Source organism: Palaemon carinicauda, chromosome 3 (assembly GCF_036898095.1).
Source record: "Palaemon carinicauda isolate YSFRI2023 chromosome 3, ASM3689809v2, whole genome shotgun sequence".
Lineage (NCBI taxonomy): Eukaryota > Metazoa > Arthropoda > Malacostraca > Decapoda > Palaemonidae > Palaemon > Palaemon carinicauda.
In genome coordinates this window covers 146,488,061-146,505,560 of record NC_090727.1, presented here as the reverse complement: position 1 = coordinate 146,505,560, position 17,500 = coordinate 146,488,061, and the positions used below count along the sequence as shown (strand labels likewise).

At 38.2% G+C, this 17,500-nt stretch overlaps 1 protein-coding gene across 1 annotated transcript in view; it reads left to right on the top strand.

Moving 5' to 3' along the window:
• Positions 1–15,657, top strand: part of LOC137637919 (dynein axonemal assembly factor 6-like) — a 17,248-nt gene extending 1,591 nt beyond the window's left edge. The window contains exons 2-5 of the mRNA XM_068370028.1: positions 1,920–2,097; positions 3,349–3,453; positions 10,371–10,495; positions 14,901–15,657. Coding sequence (XP_068226129.1) covers positions 1,971–2,097; positions 3,349–3,453; positions 10,371–10,495; positions 14,901–15,173 — 630 coding nt within the window. The 5' untranslated portion in view covers positions 1,920–1,970 and the 3' untranslated portion in view covers positions 15,174–15,657. The remainder of the gene's footprint in view (positions 1–1,919; positions 2,098–3,348; positions 3,454–10,370; positions 10,496–14,900) is intronic.
• Positions 15,658–17,500: the final 1,843 nt, after the last annotated feature.

Below are 17,500 nucleotides of genomic sequence, written 5' to 3'. Positions count from 1 at the left end.
TAATAATAATTACACTCATTTGGAGCAAGAAAATATAATTTTGCAAAATGGAAACCTCATATGAAAAAAAAAGTCATGAACAGAACTGAAGTGTAGCAAATGAGAAATAAATGATAAATAAGGCTAAACTAATTAACTATCTACCTATATTATGTATGTATGTATGTATGTATGTATGTATGTATATATATTTAGATATATACATATATATATTTATGTAAATATATATATATTTGTATATATATAAATATATATACACACATGTATATATATATATATATATATATATATATATATATATATATACAGTATGCAGTATATACTCATATGTATATATATGAATAATATATATACATATATATACATACACACATATATGTGTATATACACACACACACACACACACACACACACACACACACATATATATATATATATATATATATATATATATATATATATATATATATATATATATATAAAAGCAAGAAACAGATGTAGTTGAAAAATATCAGGCAAATTGAGGAAAAGGTTAAAGTTGCGAGTTCTTAGAAGAGCATATGTAGAAATAGAAATAACTCAAACGATGAGGGGAAGAAATAATATTATAAAAGGGGTCGACTACGGAGTTCGCAACCACCTGACATTAACCGTGGGAAAGCTGAAGCCTGAAATGCGCAATCGTCAACATTAGATTGGCCGGGGACAGTGTGTCGTGGAGCTAGATAAAAAAACGGTGCCCCACGTCTTTCTTGCTAGAAAAGGACAGATGTGTTTATGCTTGCGTCAGCACTCGGGGGAGACTGGCTAATCTATCAAGACACCCGCTCTCATCCAATGAGAGGCGGTGGCAATTGATATATACACAGTTTAAGAGTGGCCCAATAGCGATTAGGTCATACGTAGTGGGACAGTCAATGTCGTTAGCGATGGGTAATGTACAATGTTTAGAGATTGCAATAGTGTGACATGACATTGGGACGAATTTTGTCAAGAGATACATTAGCGTGGCATGACATTGGGACGAATTTTGTCAGAGAGAGAGAGAGAGAGAGAGAGAGAGAGAGAGAGAGAGAGAGAGAGAGAGAGAGAGAGAGAGAGAGAGAATAATTCTATTTTTGTTTCGAATTAGATATGCATCAAAATGGCAAAAATTTAACCATACTTTACTGAATTTTTTTTTTCTGTTTGTTATTTGCTACGGATGGCGATTAAAAGAACAACAGAAAATTTTAGTTGATCGAGACTAAGGAAACCATTCTGGCAGAGCTAATATCAGAATTTACAATTAATCCTCACTCAGTAATATAAACCATATCTATTTTGAAAAAAAGAAAAAAATGTACGATTTATTATATTAGAGATTTAGTTCCCGTAGAGATAAATATCTCAGAAAGACCGTATTACATAAAGCTACATAATTATAACTAATATGATTAGATAAGTTGATTATTTGAGTGTACTTCGCAGATAGGTTCAATAACTTTCGTCTATTCTTCAATATGGTTAATCCTGATAAGGAGCCGACGTCAGTGACCTTCGTCAAAGGGGCTTGGAAGCCCCAAAAAAGGAATAAACATGAATACACAAGTCCCTCGGAGGCTGGTAAGAAAACTCATCTCCTGGAAGTCCAAAGGCATAATGTCACAGCAAAAAATCCAACAACAAAGAGCTATTGGGTCTTCCCCAATCTTTTCACCTCCCACTGCACTTCACTTTAACACTGTCCCCTCCAATCCTTACAATCCTAACTACCCCCTCCCCTCCCCTACCTATCCTATCCCAATATACTGTAGCTGTAGACCTTGCTAATTTAGGAGACCGGATGGGGGAAGAAATACCACAAAACTAACGAATAATCTCTTTTCTCTGGAAACTGAGGTTTCACTTGTATTCATCATATTCATTCTCTTTCACAGTTGGACCCCATCACGAGGAGTTATTACTGACGTGTTGACCGTAACTCTAGAATGACCAGTTCCTACCCTTCTGAAGTTGACATCCGAGCTCTAGCTGAAATCTTGTCGAACCCCGACGAAGATTATGACGAGGACGAAGAGGACTTCAAGACATCGAAGACTGATAGGAATCACAAAGGTACTCGACCAACAACGATTAAACCTTTTTCAAACTTGTGGCGAATGTTTTCATTACTTCTGATATCGTTTCTTTATTTCCTTTCCTCACTGGGCTATTTTTTTCTGTTTGAGCCATTGGCCTTATAGTATCTTGCTTTTCTAATTAGAGTTGTAGCTTGGCTAGTAATAATAATAATACTGCCAGTGGTGAACTCAACAAAACTTCTGTTGTTTAGTACTTGCACTTAATAATAAACACACCGAATAAATCCTTCATTTTTTTTTTGCGCTCATGGCTAAGCAGAAAGTCACTCCAATATCAAATACACAATGCAATCATCAACATCAATCCACAAACATTGGCAAAACTTCTGAAGTTTGCAATCTGACAACAGCTTGTCATACTGGCTCAAGAGCCCACATTTATCTATTCAACTCGAGAAACAGCTTACCAAATACCGAATTAACACGAACACTCTGTAATAATAATAATAATAATAATAATAATAATAATAATAATAATAATAATAATAATAATAATAACAATAATAATGAAAAAAAAAACTGAATGACTATCAATCGAACCTCCCTTTCCTTCAAAACCTTCAAGCCACGTCCCCTAGTTATTACTCTGGTTTCAACAAAATATAAATTTATTCCAATTAACCTAGTTCAAACGAAATTATATATGTCGCAAATTTTTTGCCACACAAACCGTAGCTTGTTGATATTTATAGGAAAGTTCTCATCAAGACCTCTCCAGTGAATACCAACTTGCTTTGGTTGAGATGATTTTAAAAGTTGTTAACTTTTTTTTTCAAATTTTGACTAAGTCACCAATGGCAGTGAAATGGTTAAGATATATATTCTAAATAAGGCCGGTCTAAAACACCTAGGCCATTTAAAAATATCCGAATTTTGTCAATTTCTGTTTTGGAACTCTTTTCGGTTTTTTTTTTTTTTTTCTGTGAGCATATGCCTATCCAGTGAGGTGATAATTCTTTTCTCTCTAACTATCAACTTTAGAAAATATCTCCTTGCTTCTACTTTTCTTGACTCTTCAACAGCTTACATTATCGCCTTTTCTGTTTTAAGCCCTACCCTCTCTTCCCCTCTCTCTTGTTCTAACGTAATACATTATATCATGATTGAGAAAATTAAATACTTAGAAAAAATTGGTTGCCCTTGTGCAACGAAATACAAAGCTCTAGTGAAGATCAAGACACTCCAATGACTGTTTTATTTTTTACTTGACACCATCGCCTTACAGGACCAACACCCGGCGCAATTGGAAGAAAGTCGCACAACGTTAGACCCAGTAAGAGCCACCATGCCAGAGATTCAGTGGACAGCAAGAGGACCAAAGATGTTCTAGGTTGGTTATCAAAAGTTATTCTGATTTAAAAGCTTAAGGAATATTTGTAGCAAATATGCACAGCTTAGTTATTCCAGATGATTTACACACGAGCCTTTAATATTTTGGTTTGTAAAGCATTGGGTTTCCGGAACTACTACTATTATTATTATTATTATTATTATTATTATTATTATTATTATTATTATTATTATTATTATTATTATTATTATTATTAACTAAGCTATAACCCTAGTTGGAAAAGCAGGACGTTATAGACCAGCGAAGAATATACACCACCATTCCCTTCTCCCTAAGAATGCTTTCTCATTTCAAAATTATTGGTTTCTTAAATCTTGGAATAAAGAGCTCAGATAAGTGCATCATCTGAGAAACTAAAGTTTCTGAGCATAATAGAATATCATACTGTCTGGATGCAACTGTAAGAACATAAATATTGCAATGCAGTCTACGAATACTGCAATACATTGCACGATACTGGCAAAACATTAGATTTTGGTCAATATCTCCAGACAGAGTAAGAATTAAGAGCAATAAAAATGTCTCATCATTGGAAAACAAACTTAACAAAAATGATAACTAAACCATATGTACACGGATATACTGTATATAAAGCAACTCATACAATCCGCAGACTAAATATAAAACGTAGGAGCCGACATACGATGCAAGACTTTAAGTACCTTCCAGGGTAGCTACTTTAACTGACGGGAAGACACTAACGACGGTTATGAAAATGAATACTAGAGGAAAGTAAAGAAACAGATAGGGAAAATCACCAGGCATCCATGGCCCTTGTATTAAACCTGCCCAACACACCATCAGAAAATAAAAACAAGAGGAAGAGAAAACACTAGTATGCATAAGGTGGGTACACACACGCGAACCGAACCTTGTATGCGTAACTGTGTTACGCATATACGGTTACAAGGTGTCAAAATGTTGAGGACGAACCGTAACCGCATTAAGCACGTAACTTCATTGAAATCCACTGCGATCATCAGTCTGTCCGGGTTGTTTACCGACGATGGCCACCATGCAAGTAGCAGCTGCCGCGTATATTTATATACATTATTTAACGGAAATGAAGCGAAATAAAAGAAGATGGTGGCAATCAAGGTTATATACTAGAAGGGTAGAATACAGTGGTCGGGAATAAACTCGCTGACATGAGATTCCAAGAAGTTTCTAGCCACTACAAAAATTTCACCAGAATGTCTTCGACAGATTTTGAAAATATTATAAAACTGGTAGGACATAAAATTATGAAAAATGACACACTTATATACGTACTGACTGACCAAAACAAGGGACTCTTCTATGGACGGCCTTATTCATAGTCGGTGTCAAGTTCAGCCACCTCTGTTGATACGCGTGCAATATAGGTCCCGTCCACACGTTGCGTAACGTGCAAAGAGACCTCCCTTTGATTCGGGGAGAAAAAAACCGACAATTGCCGGGACGGAGGGCGAACCGAGCCTCGAACCTCGCGGGTTCGGGGTTCGGGTTCGAGGAACCGTCCACACTCGCGTTTTTGTTACAAGAATTGGTTTCAATACAAGGTTCGGTTCGCATGTGTGTACCCGCCTTAGAGTACCCTCAAGTAAGAGAACTCTAACCCAAGATTGTGGAAACCATAGTACAGATACTATAGCACTACCCAAGACTAAGGAACAATGGTTTGATTTTGGAGTCTCCTTCTCCTGGAAGAGCTTCTTCATGTAGCTCAAGAGTCTCTTCTACCCTTACGAAGTGGCATGAACCCATTAACCGATTTCAGTGCAGTAGTTAATCCTTTAAGTGAAGAATAGTTTTTTGTATCTAAGGGTTGTCAGGTGTATGAGAACAGAGGAGAATGTGTAAGGAATAGGCCAGACTATTCGGTGGATGTGTAGGAAAAGGAAAATGAGCCGTAACCAAAGATGGATTCATTATAGTACTATACGATCTGGCCGGTCAAAGGACCCAATAACTTTTAAGAGGTAGCATCTCAACAGATAACTTGTAGGCCAAAAGCGGTTCGAGAGAGAGAGAGAGAGAGAGAGAGAGAGAGAGAGAGAGAGAGAGAGAGAGAGAGAGAGAGAGAGAGAGAGAGAGAGAGAGTTATGACACCAAACACATTACAATCAATCAATCAGTCTACACTTCTGTGGGTGTGTTCCCCAAAAGCCTTTTCAGGGTATACGCTCATCTTAGAGACCACCATCATGCAGCCAGCCAGTCTTTGTGGGTTTCTTCAGCTCTGGTTTTTTTTTACTGACATATTCGATTTCAAAGCATCTATGATATTAAAACATTATCACCTCCGCCAACGAAGTTGGAAGTAAGTTATGTTTTACTCCTCGTTTGTGTGTTTGTTAGTGAACAGCTTTCTGACTACATTTTTAATCGTAGAGTAATGGAACTTGCAGGGATTAACTGTTATGTAAATAGATGATAATTATTAAATTTTGGAAGGTCAAGGTCAAAGGTCGAGGTCACGGTCAACCAAAATGTCAAATTCACGTCATAAGTTTGGGCATCGTTGTCACAAAAATTTCAAACGTGGTTCTTATTCGAGTGAATTAAAATTCACGCCAAATAATATCGGTTAAGGTCGAAGGTCAAGGTCAAGTCCAAGGTCAAGGTCAAGTCCAAGGTCAAGGTCAAGGTTAAACAAAAGGTCAAACTCCAGTCATCAACCATACAGCCAAAATTTTATTAGTAAAGTTATGAAACTTGCAGGGAATTTAAAATGTTATGTAAAGAGCTTTTAAGGTCAGAGGTTAAGGTCGAGTTCAAGGTCAAGGTCAAGGTCAAACAAAAGGTCAAATTCCGGTCATCAACCATACGGATACAATTTCAATCGTAAAGTAATGAAACTTGCAGGATTTTAAACTGTTATGTAAAGAGCTGGGAATGCTTGATTGATTCTAGGAAAGACACTCTGGTTTAGAGAAATAAGCTGCCGTGGCGGAGTTCTGAACTCTCAGAATGCTTTTCTTGTTATTACTATTATTGATAATGATAACTCTCCCATTGGGGATTTGAGCCACTGCCAATGAATCGATAAACCCGCAATTTATCCACCAAGCTTCATCATCTTCATCATCATCATCTCCACCAAGTTTCTTCATCATCATCATCTCCACTAAACTTCATCATCATCATCTCCACCAAGCTTCATCATCATCATCTCCACTAAGCTTCATCATCATCATCTCCACCAAGCTTCATCATCATCATCATCACCATCAAGCTTCATCATCATCATCATCATTTCCACTAAATTTCTTCATCATCATCATCTCCACTAAGCTTCATCATCATCATCATCCCCATCAAGCTTCATCATCATCATTATCACCATCTCCACTAAGCTTCATCAACATCAACATCATCCCCATCAAGCTTCATCATCATCATCTCCACCAAGCTTAATCATCATCATCACCACCAAGCTTCTTCATCATCTTCATCATCTCCACTAATCTTTATCATCTTCATCATCTCCACTAAGCTTCATCATCATCATCATCATCATCATTTCCACCAAGCTTCTCCATCATCATCATCATCTCCACTAAGCTTCATCATCATCATCATCATCATCCCCATCAAGCTTCATCATCATTATCTCCACCAAGCTTCATCATCATTATCATCATCATCTCCACCAAGCTTCAGAAGAAATAAAAGAAGAACCAGATATGCATTTTAATTTTCCTCCCCAACAGGGATAAGAAGGTGAAGGTTAGGTTAGGAAAATTAAATGAGTTTATTACTGCTCTATGATTCCATATATATGCAGTTGCACATACGGTTCCTCTCACTTTATTTTTTCTGTAAGCGAGGCAATAAAGTATTTTCCTAATAATTCAGGACGCAATTTTTTTTAATCTTGTAAGAAGGGCATTGTTAGCATTGCATCAAGATGATATTACCTTTTTCATATTATTATTATCATTATGAGAGAGAGAGAGAGAGAGAGAGAGAGAGAGAGAGAGAGAGAGAGAGAGAGAGAGAGAGAGAGAGAGAGAGAGAATATGCATTCGTTAGGTAAGGTATTCCCGTGTCCTTCGATTCATGGAAATATGAGGCTGACATTTAACAAGTGTCTTCCACGAATCATATCAAATTAGACTTGTGTTTTATTCACCCCCCCCCCTTTCCCAAGATGCCTTTTAAACTCTATTCGATCCTTCTCAGAATCATCGTAATCAATTCCAAATCTATCTCCATCTTTCATTAACTTTCAGACACACATTTCATATTTTCCTTCCAGTTTTATACTTTGTTTTTCTATTTTCTATTTTCCTTGCACCGCGTTCCAACACTGTTAAAAAACCGTAATTCAAATCGGAAATTCTCCGTAAAATTATACAGTTCTCAGCAGTATTTCAGTAAAATACAGGCGACCGTAATTTTACACTTTTTTTTTTTATCTATTACGTGATGGTGACAGTAATATCACTCCTTTACGTCGATATATCTGTTTTTAAAACGGTAAATGCCTGGCAACATTTATTCCAGGATTTCTCCCGTTTTTTTTTACTGCAAATTTTTAACAAAGCGTCCTATCGTTGATATTCTTTGAGAATAATAAAGTTTCTCTTCAAAAAATTAAATGTTCATTTGACAAAATGAAAATCACATTTAAGCTTCCAATCTTCAATGAGGTAGATAACATAAAATTCCCTGGTGTGATATTGTGAAAGTTCCTTTGAGCGCTGGTTCTATTAGTGAAACTTTTATAATCAGGCGAATGACCCGTCCTCATTAATGAGCAGTGTGTTAGGTTATGCAACCTTTCCAACAGCTTCGTTTCTTGGAGTCTGCGTCTTTGCTCTTGTGCTCTCATATTATTTATAAAGCTTAACTTATAAAGCGCTGCTCTTCAAAGACATTTCTAATCTTTTCTATAACTCGTCTTGTCTTTGAGCATTCATTTTGTCTTTATAATTTGCACCTATTGTAGTGTTGTCGCATCCGATGTAAGACCCGGATTCAGAGTTTTTAAACCCTATTATAATGAGGATCTGAATGTTTGAAATATCTTTAAATATGTTTCTTAACTGTCAATTATAATGATCTCACTCGTTGGTTATGAGTTCATTAAACCTAAGCACCAACAAACTGTTGATTTCCTTGGGATGAAATTACATGAAAGCAAAATACAGATGCTGAATTCATGTTTACAGGGATTCGGTACCAGCAAGGCATAAAATGCCATTAAGTAATTGTAACTTTTTCCTTCATTAGTTCCTCATTTATGTCACTGGAGGGGTAAAAATAACAGTGGTTGCTCAAGCCTTAAGGTGGTTTAGTAAGGAAAGACATATACCGTAGGCTACTGTTACTCTTTGAACGCCAGTGATATTAGGTGAATTGGGCATTAAAAAAAAAGAAAAAAAAAAAAGACAATTCTTTGAAGTGTGGATACCTTAACTTAGTGTAAGGGTTTTTGAGTATCGCTTTAATCAGCAAAGCTGTACTAGTTAAGGCCACCAATACTAGATTGTTTTGCTGTGAGCGATCAGACGAAAATTTACAACCATCACCAATCCGTGATTGGTCAGCGTGGTGATGAAAACCAGCCAAACCAAAGAACTGAATTGACATGTCTGAGGCCTTTGTCCTCCAGTGCACTAGAAACGGTTGCATTTGTTGTTGTTGTTAACGAGGGTGATTTCGTTCGAATTCGAATCTTCGTAGAAAGAAACTTATAGCCAAAACTTGAGTCGTCTCTCTCCCTGATTATTATTATCATTATTAGCTAAGCTACATCCCTAGTTGGAAGAGCAAGATGCTACAAGGAAAAAGGAAATAAATAAACTATATTTGAAATAATTAACAATTAATAAAGTATTTTAAAAACAGCAATAACATCAAAACAAATATTTCACATATAAAATATAAAAAGACTTATGTCAGCCTGTTCAACATAACATTCGCTGCAAGTTGGAGCTTTTGAAGTTCTACCGATTCAACTACCCGATTAGGAAGATCATTCCACAACTTGGTCACAGCTGGAATAAAACCTCTAGAATACTGTGTTATATTGAACCTCATGATGGAGAATGCATGACTATTAGAATTAACTGCATGCCTATAGTATTACGACCAGGATGGAACCGTCCGGGAAGATCTGAATGTAAAGGATGATCAGAATTAAAAAAAATTCTTATGCAACATGCATAAAGAACTAATTGGACGACGGTAGGTTCCTGTCCAACAAAGTAAGATGAGAATCAGCAGCTGAAGACCAGACAGGAAAACAATACTCGAAACAAGGCAGAATGAAAGAATTAAAATTGTCATTTTAAATCGGTTCTAGGGCCGGATAAAAGAGGAGGGTTGAGAATCTTAGTCCTTGTGTTCATACATGCACCCACTACTTATCCCTTTACTCTACCTCCGTTCACAGTTCTTCTCTTTCATCTCGCCGCCCAGCCTCTTACAACTGATACTAGGCAATCGACCAAACAATTACTGAAATGTGCAAGTTTAAAGGTCACTCATGAATGGCAGAAGAAAGGGACTGTGTCAATGGCCTACAGACAGGATAATGCCCTAGAAATTATCCCTATACAGGCTACATATGATCAGCGCCCAAGCCTCATTTCCATCCAAGCTAGGACCAGGGGGGGACAGGGAATGGCTGTTGATAACTCAAGCAGGTACACCTATAGGCTCCCCCAAACAACCCCCATCCTCAACTTTCGAGGATGGTGAGGTTGCAGACACTACTAGAAACTCTCGAGTCTGAGCGGGACTCGAACCCCAGTCCGGCAGATGGCAAGGCAATGTGGAGCAAATAATAATTGGTTTTAAAGAGGCTAATGTACTACTAATGCCACTGGTATTAGTACAATTATTATTACAAGGTCTATACTAATCAGAGTTTGAAATAATCCCTTGTTTCTTCCGCATGTTAGGTGAAATCTGGGAGCCGGAAGAAATACGGCCCGAGCACTGCGAGGAACAGTTTGATCCACGGACGAAGCCGGAATACGAGGTCACCTACAGACAACGGTTGTCTGCGAACAACGTCTATTTACCGGTATGGAAATGTTTTTTTTCTTATCTGACTATTCAGTTAATCTCACATGTATTATAATAAAAAAACAAAGTGTCTAGCTATATACAATTATATATATATATATATATATATATATATATATATATATATATATATATATATGTATATATATATGTGTGTGTAAATATATAATCATATTTCTTTCCTGTCACGCTCAGTTGCATTGCCTGACCTATGACTACTCGGTTTCTCTCCGTCCCTCAGGTAAGGGGAGACGTAGTAGTCATACCCTGGTGAGACGGGGTATCCCGAGAAACACAATCGGAAACCACAAACTCCCCACAAATTGCCGAAACTCACGGGTTGTAGTTAGGAAAGGGGAAGGGGGTGGTAGTACAGCGGCATAGCAGACCAATTGTTCAAATTGGTCTAAAAGCACCAAAATTGGCACACATGTAGATTAATATATTCTAAACATTTTTGGATATGGAGGCATTCAAGATTAGCCCTTAGGAAGATATGGCGGCCATTGTTCAAAATGGCCGCCATTTAACATTAGCGTCATTACATAGACTTCATTATGTGTCGTTAGTTTGGTGCTAGATGGGCCAAAATTCCCTTTTTTTACATCAGAATTAACATCAATAAATGTTTAACAGATATTTAGATGAATCTTCTCAAAAGTGGCTGGTCGCAAGTCAGAACTGGAGTTTGGCCTGGGTTGAGATGTTTAACTGCACTCCTGACTACATCAATAGAGTGTCTGATCATTGCCACAGTGTGAGCACTCTCCTGGAACAAGGGAAGCAGGGACGTTGGTGTGATGACTGGTTGCTTTGGATCTTGGTGCCTTGCATGGTATGCAGCCCATGATGTGTTTTCACAGGCCTCAACATCATCTTTGAGAACACTTCTCGTGTTCTCCAGCCACATATACTCATCTTCTATGTGCTGCTCACAGTTGTGGCGTCTAAGAGAGGTCACAGAAGTAGCTGGGATCATTTGCCCTTTGACAGAAGAAGCAACAGGACGTACATCCGTGTAATATTCTGGTAGAGGCTCAACCGTCTTTGATCCAGTATCACGCCCAGTGAGAGCAATGCTACGATCCACTCCCTCATCTGCACACGTTGGGTGTTGAAAAAGCGAGATTCCTGTTCCATGGAATGAATTCTTGGCTGTGGTGGCACTTGGGTTGTGGTCAATGTTGTCCACAGCCGCAGTTGTGAACACATTGCTACGCAGGGTAGGCGGGCAGACCACTTCCTCTATGCGGTACAGCTGACACACGCTGTTTCCCATCTGGGCAGAAAGACGTAGGACTCTGTCATATGAGATGCTTAGGCCCAGAGAGAAGAGCTTGTCCACAAGTCCTCTCTTGCGTGTTTCAGCATACAGCATCAGCCCAACATAGGTTGGAAGAGGAGTTTCTTGAGACGTACTGTGTCTGACAGCTGGAGGCTCCTGTGTCTTGGTTGCTCCCTGCTTCCGACTTTGCTTGACACTGTTGAACTTGAGAAGCTGCGCAATGGAAAGAGCTGCTTGTGTTGAAGAGGAATGGCTTTGATTCTTGATGGTGGGGCCATCCAGCACCATATTTACCATTGCAACTAGTACGTTTGGCACAGAGTCCTCCTGACAGCCGCCCGGGAATGATCCACGGAATTGGTAAGTGTCTTCAAACATATATCGACGAACTATCTGTGCAGCACGCGCAAGGTGAACTGCCTCAGTGTCACAGTCTTGCTCGCAGGCTTTGCCTAGCGCTTCACCAATGTCTTCATCAAACGCTAGTAAAACATCTCGGCCTTTGCTGTGGGATCTCAGGCCTGGTATCTGGGCTAACAGGCGCTCTTTCAGCCTTGTGCTATTAACTTTCTGGCACAAAACAACCCCGAGCTGTTCCATTCTTGTTGTGTATAGCTTTACAAGTTCTGCGAGTCTGAAGACTGGGGTGGTGCCCTCTTCTAGGTGGGTTTCCTCGATATACAGGACCAGTTCAGCCAGTACGATTCTTGACATTACACCTTCATGGTCAGTTTTCTGCTCGGCTTCTACAGTGGTCTTTGCACGATAGTAAAGAGCCAACAAACACTTGGAATGGTACTTGGCTTCCAGAGCCACCATATCACCCATGCTGAGCCTGGCTATGAGTTCATTGTCCCCAACTTGCGCTGCACACTTCCGTACGCGTGTGTCCACCTGGAAGGTTGTTACTTCATGTAGGGTCTCTGTGCCAGACTTTCCACAGAAAAAGCAGGAGGTGCCGCTGGTAGTGGCTTCTGAAGAGTGTGTTCTGGCGCGCTTGGCCTGGACATTGTCAGTACTATCAAATGCTGAGCTGCTTGCGATGCGTCTCTTCTCTGCTCTTCGTAGCATTGTGTTATTGTATTTGAGCATACATGTTTTATGCCACTTGGCCTGGTGGGCAACCATTGTCGCCTCAACACCTTGTCCTTCATCTAGTCTCTGTAACTGAACAGTTCTTGGCAGTTCTCCGAGTTCATCAAATTTGACCAAGTTTGCAGCCATTGTCGTGTATCCACTCCCAGGGTCTCGGCGTTTAGACAGTACTGGGCAGACAAGTGACTCTGTTGTCTCCTCTTGACATACAAGACACAGCTTCCAGTTTGTCTCAGGAGGTGTTGTGGGAGTACGTTGCTCAAAAGTATCGACCAGTTGGAACTTCTTTGCCATGGCTGCAGTCTGGAACAACGCGTCTCTGATGTCAGGTGGTGCTGCTGCTGCCTCACCTGCAAAGACACAAAACACCACCATGTTACCACAAGTTACTACTACAAGCACCATGACTATCAACACTATACTATTACTGCAGCCGCCGTCACTGCCACCAACGCTGCCGCTGCAAAGTAAAATTCATTTTCTTGTGAAATGGTAGCCAAATTATTTGGTAAGCACAGAAGTATGTGTAATTGTACAATACTTATCACCTCTAGCACACTTATCACCTTTAGCATCCACAAAAAGACAAATTATGGTACATATTCAATGACGCTAACGGTAAATAGCGGCCATTTTGAAAAATGGCCGCCAAATGTGCTACGGGGAGAATCTTGAATGCCTCCATATCCAAAATTGTTCAGAATGTATTAATCCACATGTGTGCCAATTTTGGTGCTTTTAGAACAATTTGAACAATTGGTTTCATATTTCTTACTATGCCGCTGGGCTATGGGAAGGGTTGACTTAGTTTGTGTGTGTGTGCGCGTGTGTTCGTGCACATCTCTCAAGATTTAGACGTCAATTTTTACGACTCCGGTACACTAGTATTCGCTTAATTTATAATGTAAGGTCGTTCATAATTAATTTACTTTTTCAAATTTTCATGAGGGTAGTACCATATCGCCGAAGGAGCTGAGAACTGAATAAAATGTATTGCCTTGCTTAGAATATGTTTAAAGTTCTTCATAACTTGAAGAGTATAGGAATTTCAATCGTGAGATATAGTTGGAATGGAAGATACAAGATTATACAGATATTTATATTACGTCGTTTCTCTTTTTACTTTACTATCTTTACCTTACTGCAGGGGAACCTTACTCTCTACAAGACCTTTCGTGATTCATTTTATAGTAAACATTCCAAAGTATTCAGAAATCCACACAGCGTATTGCTCGTTTATTGTCAAATCCACATTATAGAAGCACTTGGAAAACAAGGTCTTCGGTTTCCTCTTGAAAGTCTTAATATCTTCAGTCTTTCAGACCTTGAGGTCACATATTTCAAAGGTAGATAAATGCTGAGTAATAATAGTGAATAACATGTGAAAACTAATGATAAAAGCCATTCATATAATTATGATCTCTGGGGTTAAAAAAGGAAAATTTGTAGTGCATGGAAACTATGACATTTTACATAAAAGGTCAAATTTCGGTGGTTGATGAGATCAATGTCATACTGAGCCAGTAAAGCTGAGAAACCTTTTGGATTAAAGCAATTGAACGTTTTTCTTTTTTTTTTTCTTTTTAGGATGACCTTTCTCCCTACTAAAAATCAAATACGACCATAAAAAGCTCGTGTTATTGCACAGATAAAATGGCCCTATTACCGACTGTACGTGGCAAATTGTTAAAAACGTATCATAATGCTACGAACAGACTTTACAGAATTCTACAACGGTTTCCATATATATGTCTTTTTAGGTAATGCCGTCAGATCGCCTCACGCGTTGCACTGTAGGTATCACAACATCCCTTCCGACCTTAGCTGCACCTACTTTTTAACTTTCTACTAAACTTCTGATCTTGGTTTCTTTTAACAATATTTTTGCTCAATTTCTTAACTGTTAATTCCTAGTGCAACTGCGGGATTCCCCCAGTTACACATGAACGATAAATGAATGTTAAATGGTCTACAAGGCCCCAAGGCCTGGTCTCATGCCCACGATTCTATCTCAACCTTGCAGATGAGTAACATGGCAACCAACGGCCGAGGGGAGGAGGACCTGGTGGTCCGGGTGACCCTGCCAGGAGACCTGTTGACTGAAGTGACACTCGAGGTGACATCTTCCACGTTGAATCTAGCATCCCCGAATCACCTCCTTCATCTGCCCCTGCCGCGTTCAGTCGACCAGAGCAAAGGCGTCGCTACGTGGGATCCCTCCACTTGCACGCTCATGGTGACGCTTCCTGAACTAGACCAGCCATTGTTGGCAGCTGCAAGGCACCAAGAGGAATGATTGATTACACTTATGATCGGTAAGAGTAATGTGTTGGTAGGAAAAAATTACGTTTGCTTATAATAACATGCCTTAAACATCATTGGTGGTCCGCAAGAGATGTGCAGAAAACAAAACCCAAGGTAAAAAACACTGTCGAATATGGCATGTAGATAAAAACACCAGCAACTGGTAAAAGCATCACTTGTTAGAAATGACTTGCAAGTTTCGCTTATGCTTGCTCCGCAACACTAAAGTAATTTTTTTCTAGTTTTCAGGAAATCAGTCGATCTTAATTACACCCCAGCAGCCATAAGAATTATAATTGTTACAGGTAATACTATTTAGAAATGGGATATTAACAGTAAGTGAAGTATAAAAGGCAGATTGAATCTCGATGGAAGAATTCGTAACTTTTAATAAGAAAAAAAAATACAAATGAGAGAGATCTGAAACATTTGGTAAATCAACGTAGATAAAATAAATATAAACTCAGTATAAGTGATTAATGCAGGAAAAGTAATCAATAAAGGTTTCGTATCTTATTATAAAAAATGTATTTGTAATCAATTGAATAAGAATCGAATTTCAAAACCGTCCTGTAAGAAAAGTGGGGTTGAAATAATCCACCCTTAAAATAATAACCTAAAAATACCACAATTTTGAAGGGAATGGGATCAAAGATTGACTAGAACAGCTTCAACACGTTAATTAAATCTTATAAATGTACATTCACAAAAAAATAAAAAAAAAAGTTACATCGTCACTGCCATTTTGAACGCTATTCAAAGCAGCCGTTTTGGAGAAATGCTCAATAATTGGACATCTATTTATTGGAAACCAATTATCACAAAGGCATTCTTTTGCCATTTGATTTTGCTCAGTAGAAATAAACTATTTTTTCATTAGCTCATCAAAGGACAACGAACGATAAACCGCTCACTTGGATACAGCCATAACACTAGCAATTAGTCTTGCGTAAATAGTGTATATATACTTGTATGGATGTTAACTTCTCTCGGATGAAAAGTTGGTTACAATGATATTTGGAATGGTTTTAAGAAAACGCTGATTAGTCATAATTTGCCTAATTGAAAGCCTTAAATCATTTCATGATGGAATTACAAGCTCAAATGGCCACCCCCTAATGGGATTTTTTTTTTTTTTTTTTGCGTTAATTCGTAAACACAATTTGCAAAATACCAGACAATTGTACCAAATGGAAGCGTATATTAATAGGGCAGAAAAGAATTAAGTGACTTTTGGTTACACAACTTTGATTCAGTTTTGTAAGATTGGGAAATCGAAAAAATGTAGAAATACGACAGCAGTACATCAATTATTTAGAGCACAAGGTTAATACGAATTACGTGTTAGCTAGAGGACGAATTTGAAGTGATTTGGAGATATAATAATGCCGCTGGAAAATAAGGAAATATCTGGATGGGAGATTAGGTAGGGAAAGAAATAGGTGAAAAATCGTGTAGACTTTATAAATACAATAATTTGTTAAACAACAATTTGTTAAACAGAGGCTGGCTGTAAGGTGAAGACACGAAGGAGAGATAGGAATGACTGGATATCAAAGAAAAGCAGATAGTTACTGAGAAAGATCATAGATGGGGTATAAGGTTCTATAAAAGGAATATGATCTGTAGAAACTCGAACGATGGGGGGAGAAGTATCGGTAGATATGCAGTTAAATGGATAAAGAATAGAGCTAAGACTTGTCTAATTGAGAAGAAAGGCATAAATTCTGATTGCAACGTTATTATCTCGAGTGATAATTCAAGATTTTTAATTCTTACTACATATCTACGATGATGAAAAGTATCATCAATGGACCTTACTATGAAGAAACTACACATTTGATTCCAAAATAGAATAGATTCTCAGGTATCTAAGAAAAATAGAATTGAATAAAGCTTCAGATATCTTTCTAGAGAAGGAAAATCATTAATATTTCCTAGAGAAAAAAAGAAAAGGACTAGAACTTTAGAGCAAAAAACAACAGAGCCAGGCCCTGTTTTCATGCAGGTTTTGAGGAATTTTAGGGAGGTTAGCACCTTGTCAATTATTATTATTATTATTATTATTATTATTATTATTATTATTATTATTATTATTATTAGCTAAGCTACCATCCTATTTGGTAAAGCAGGGTGCTATAAGTCCAAGGGCTCCAACAGGGAAAAATAGTCCAGAGAAGAAAGGGAATAAGGAAACAGATAGAATAATGTGCTTAAGTGTACTTTCAAGCAAAATAACTGTGACCCTAGACAATGGAAGACCATGGTACAGAGGCTATGGCACTACCCAAGATTATTATTATTATTACTTGTTAAGCT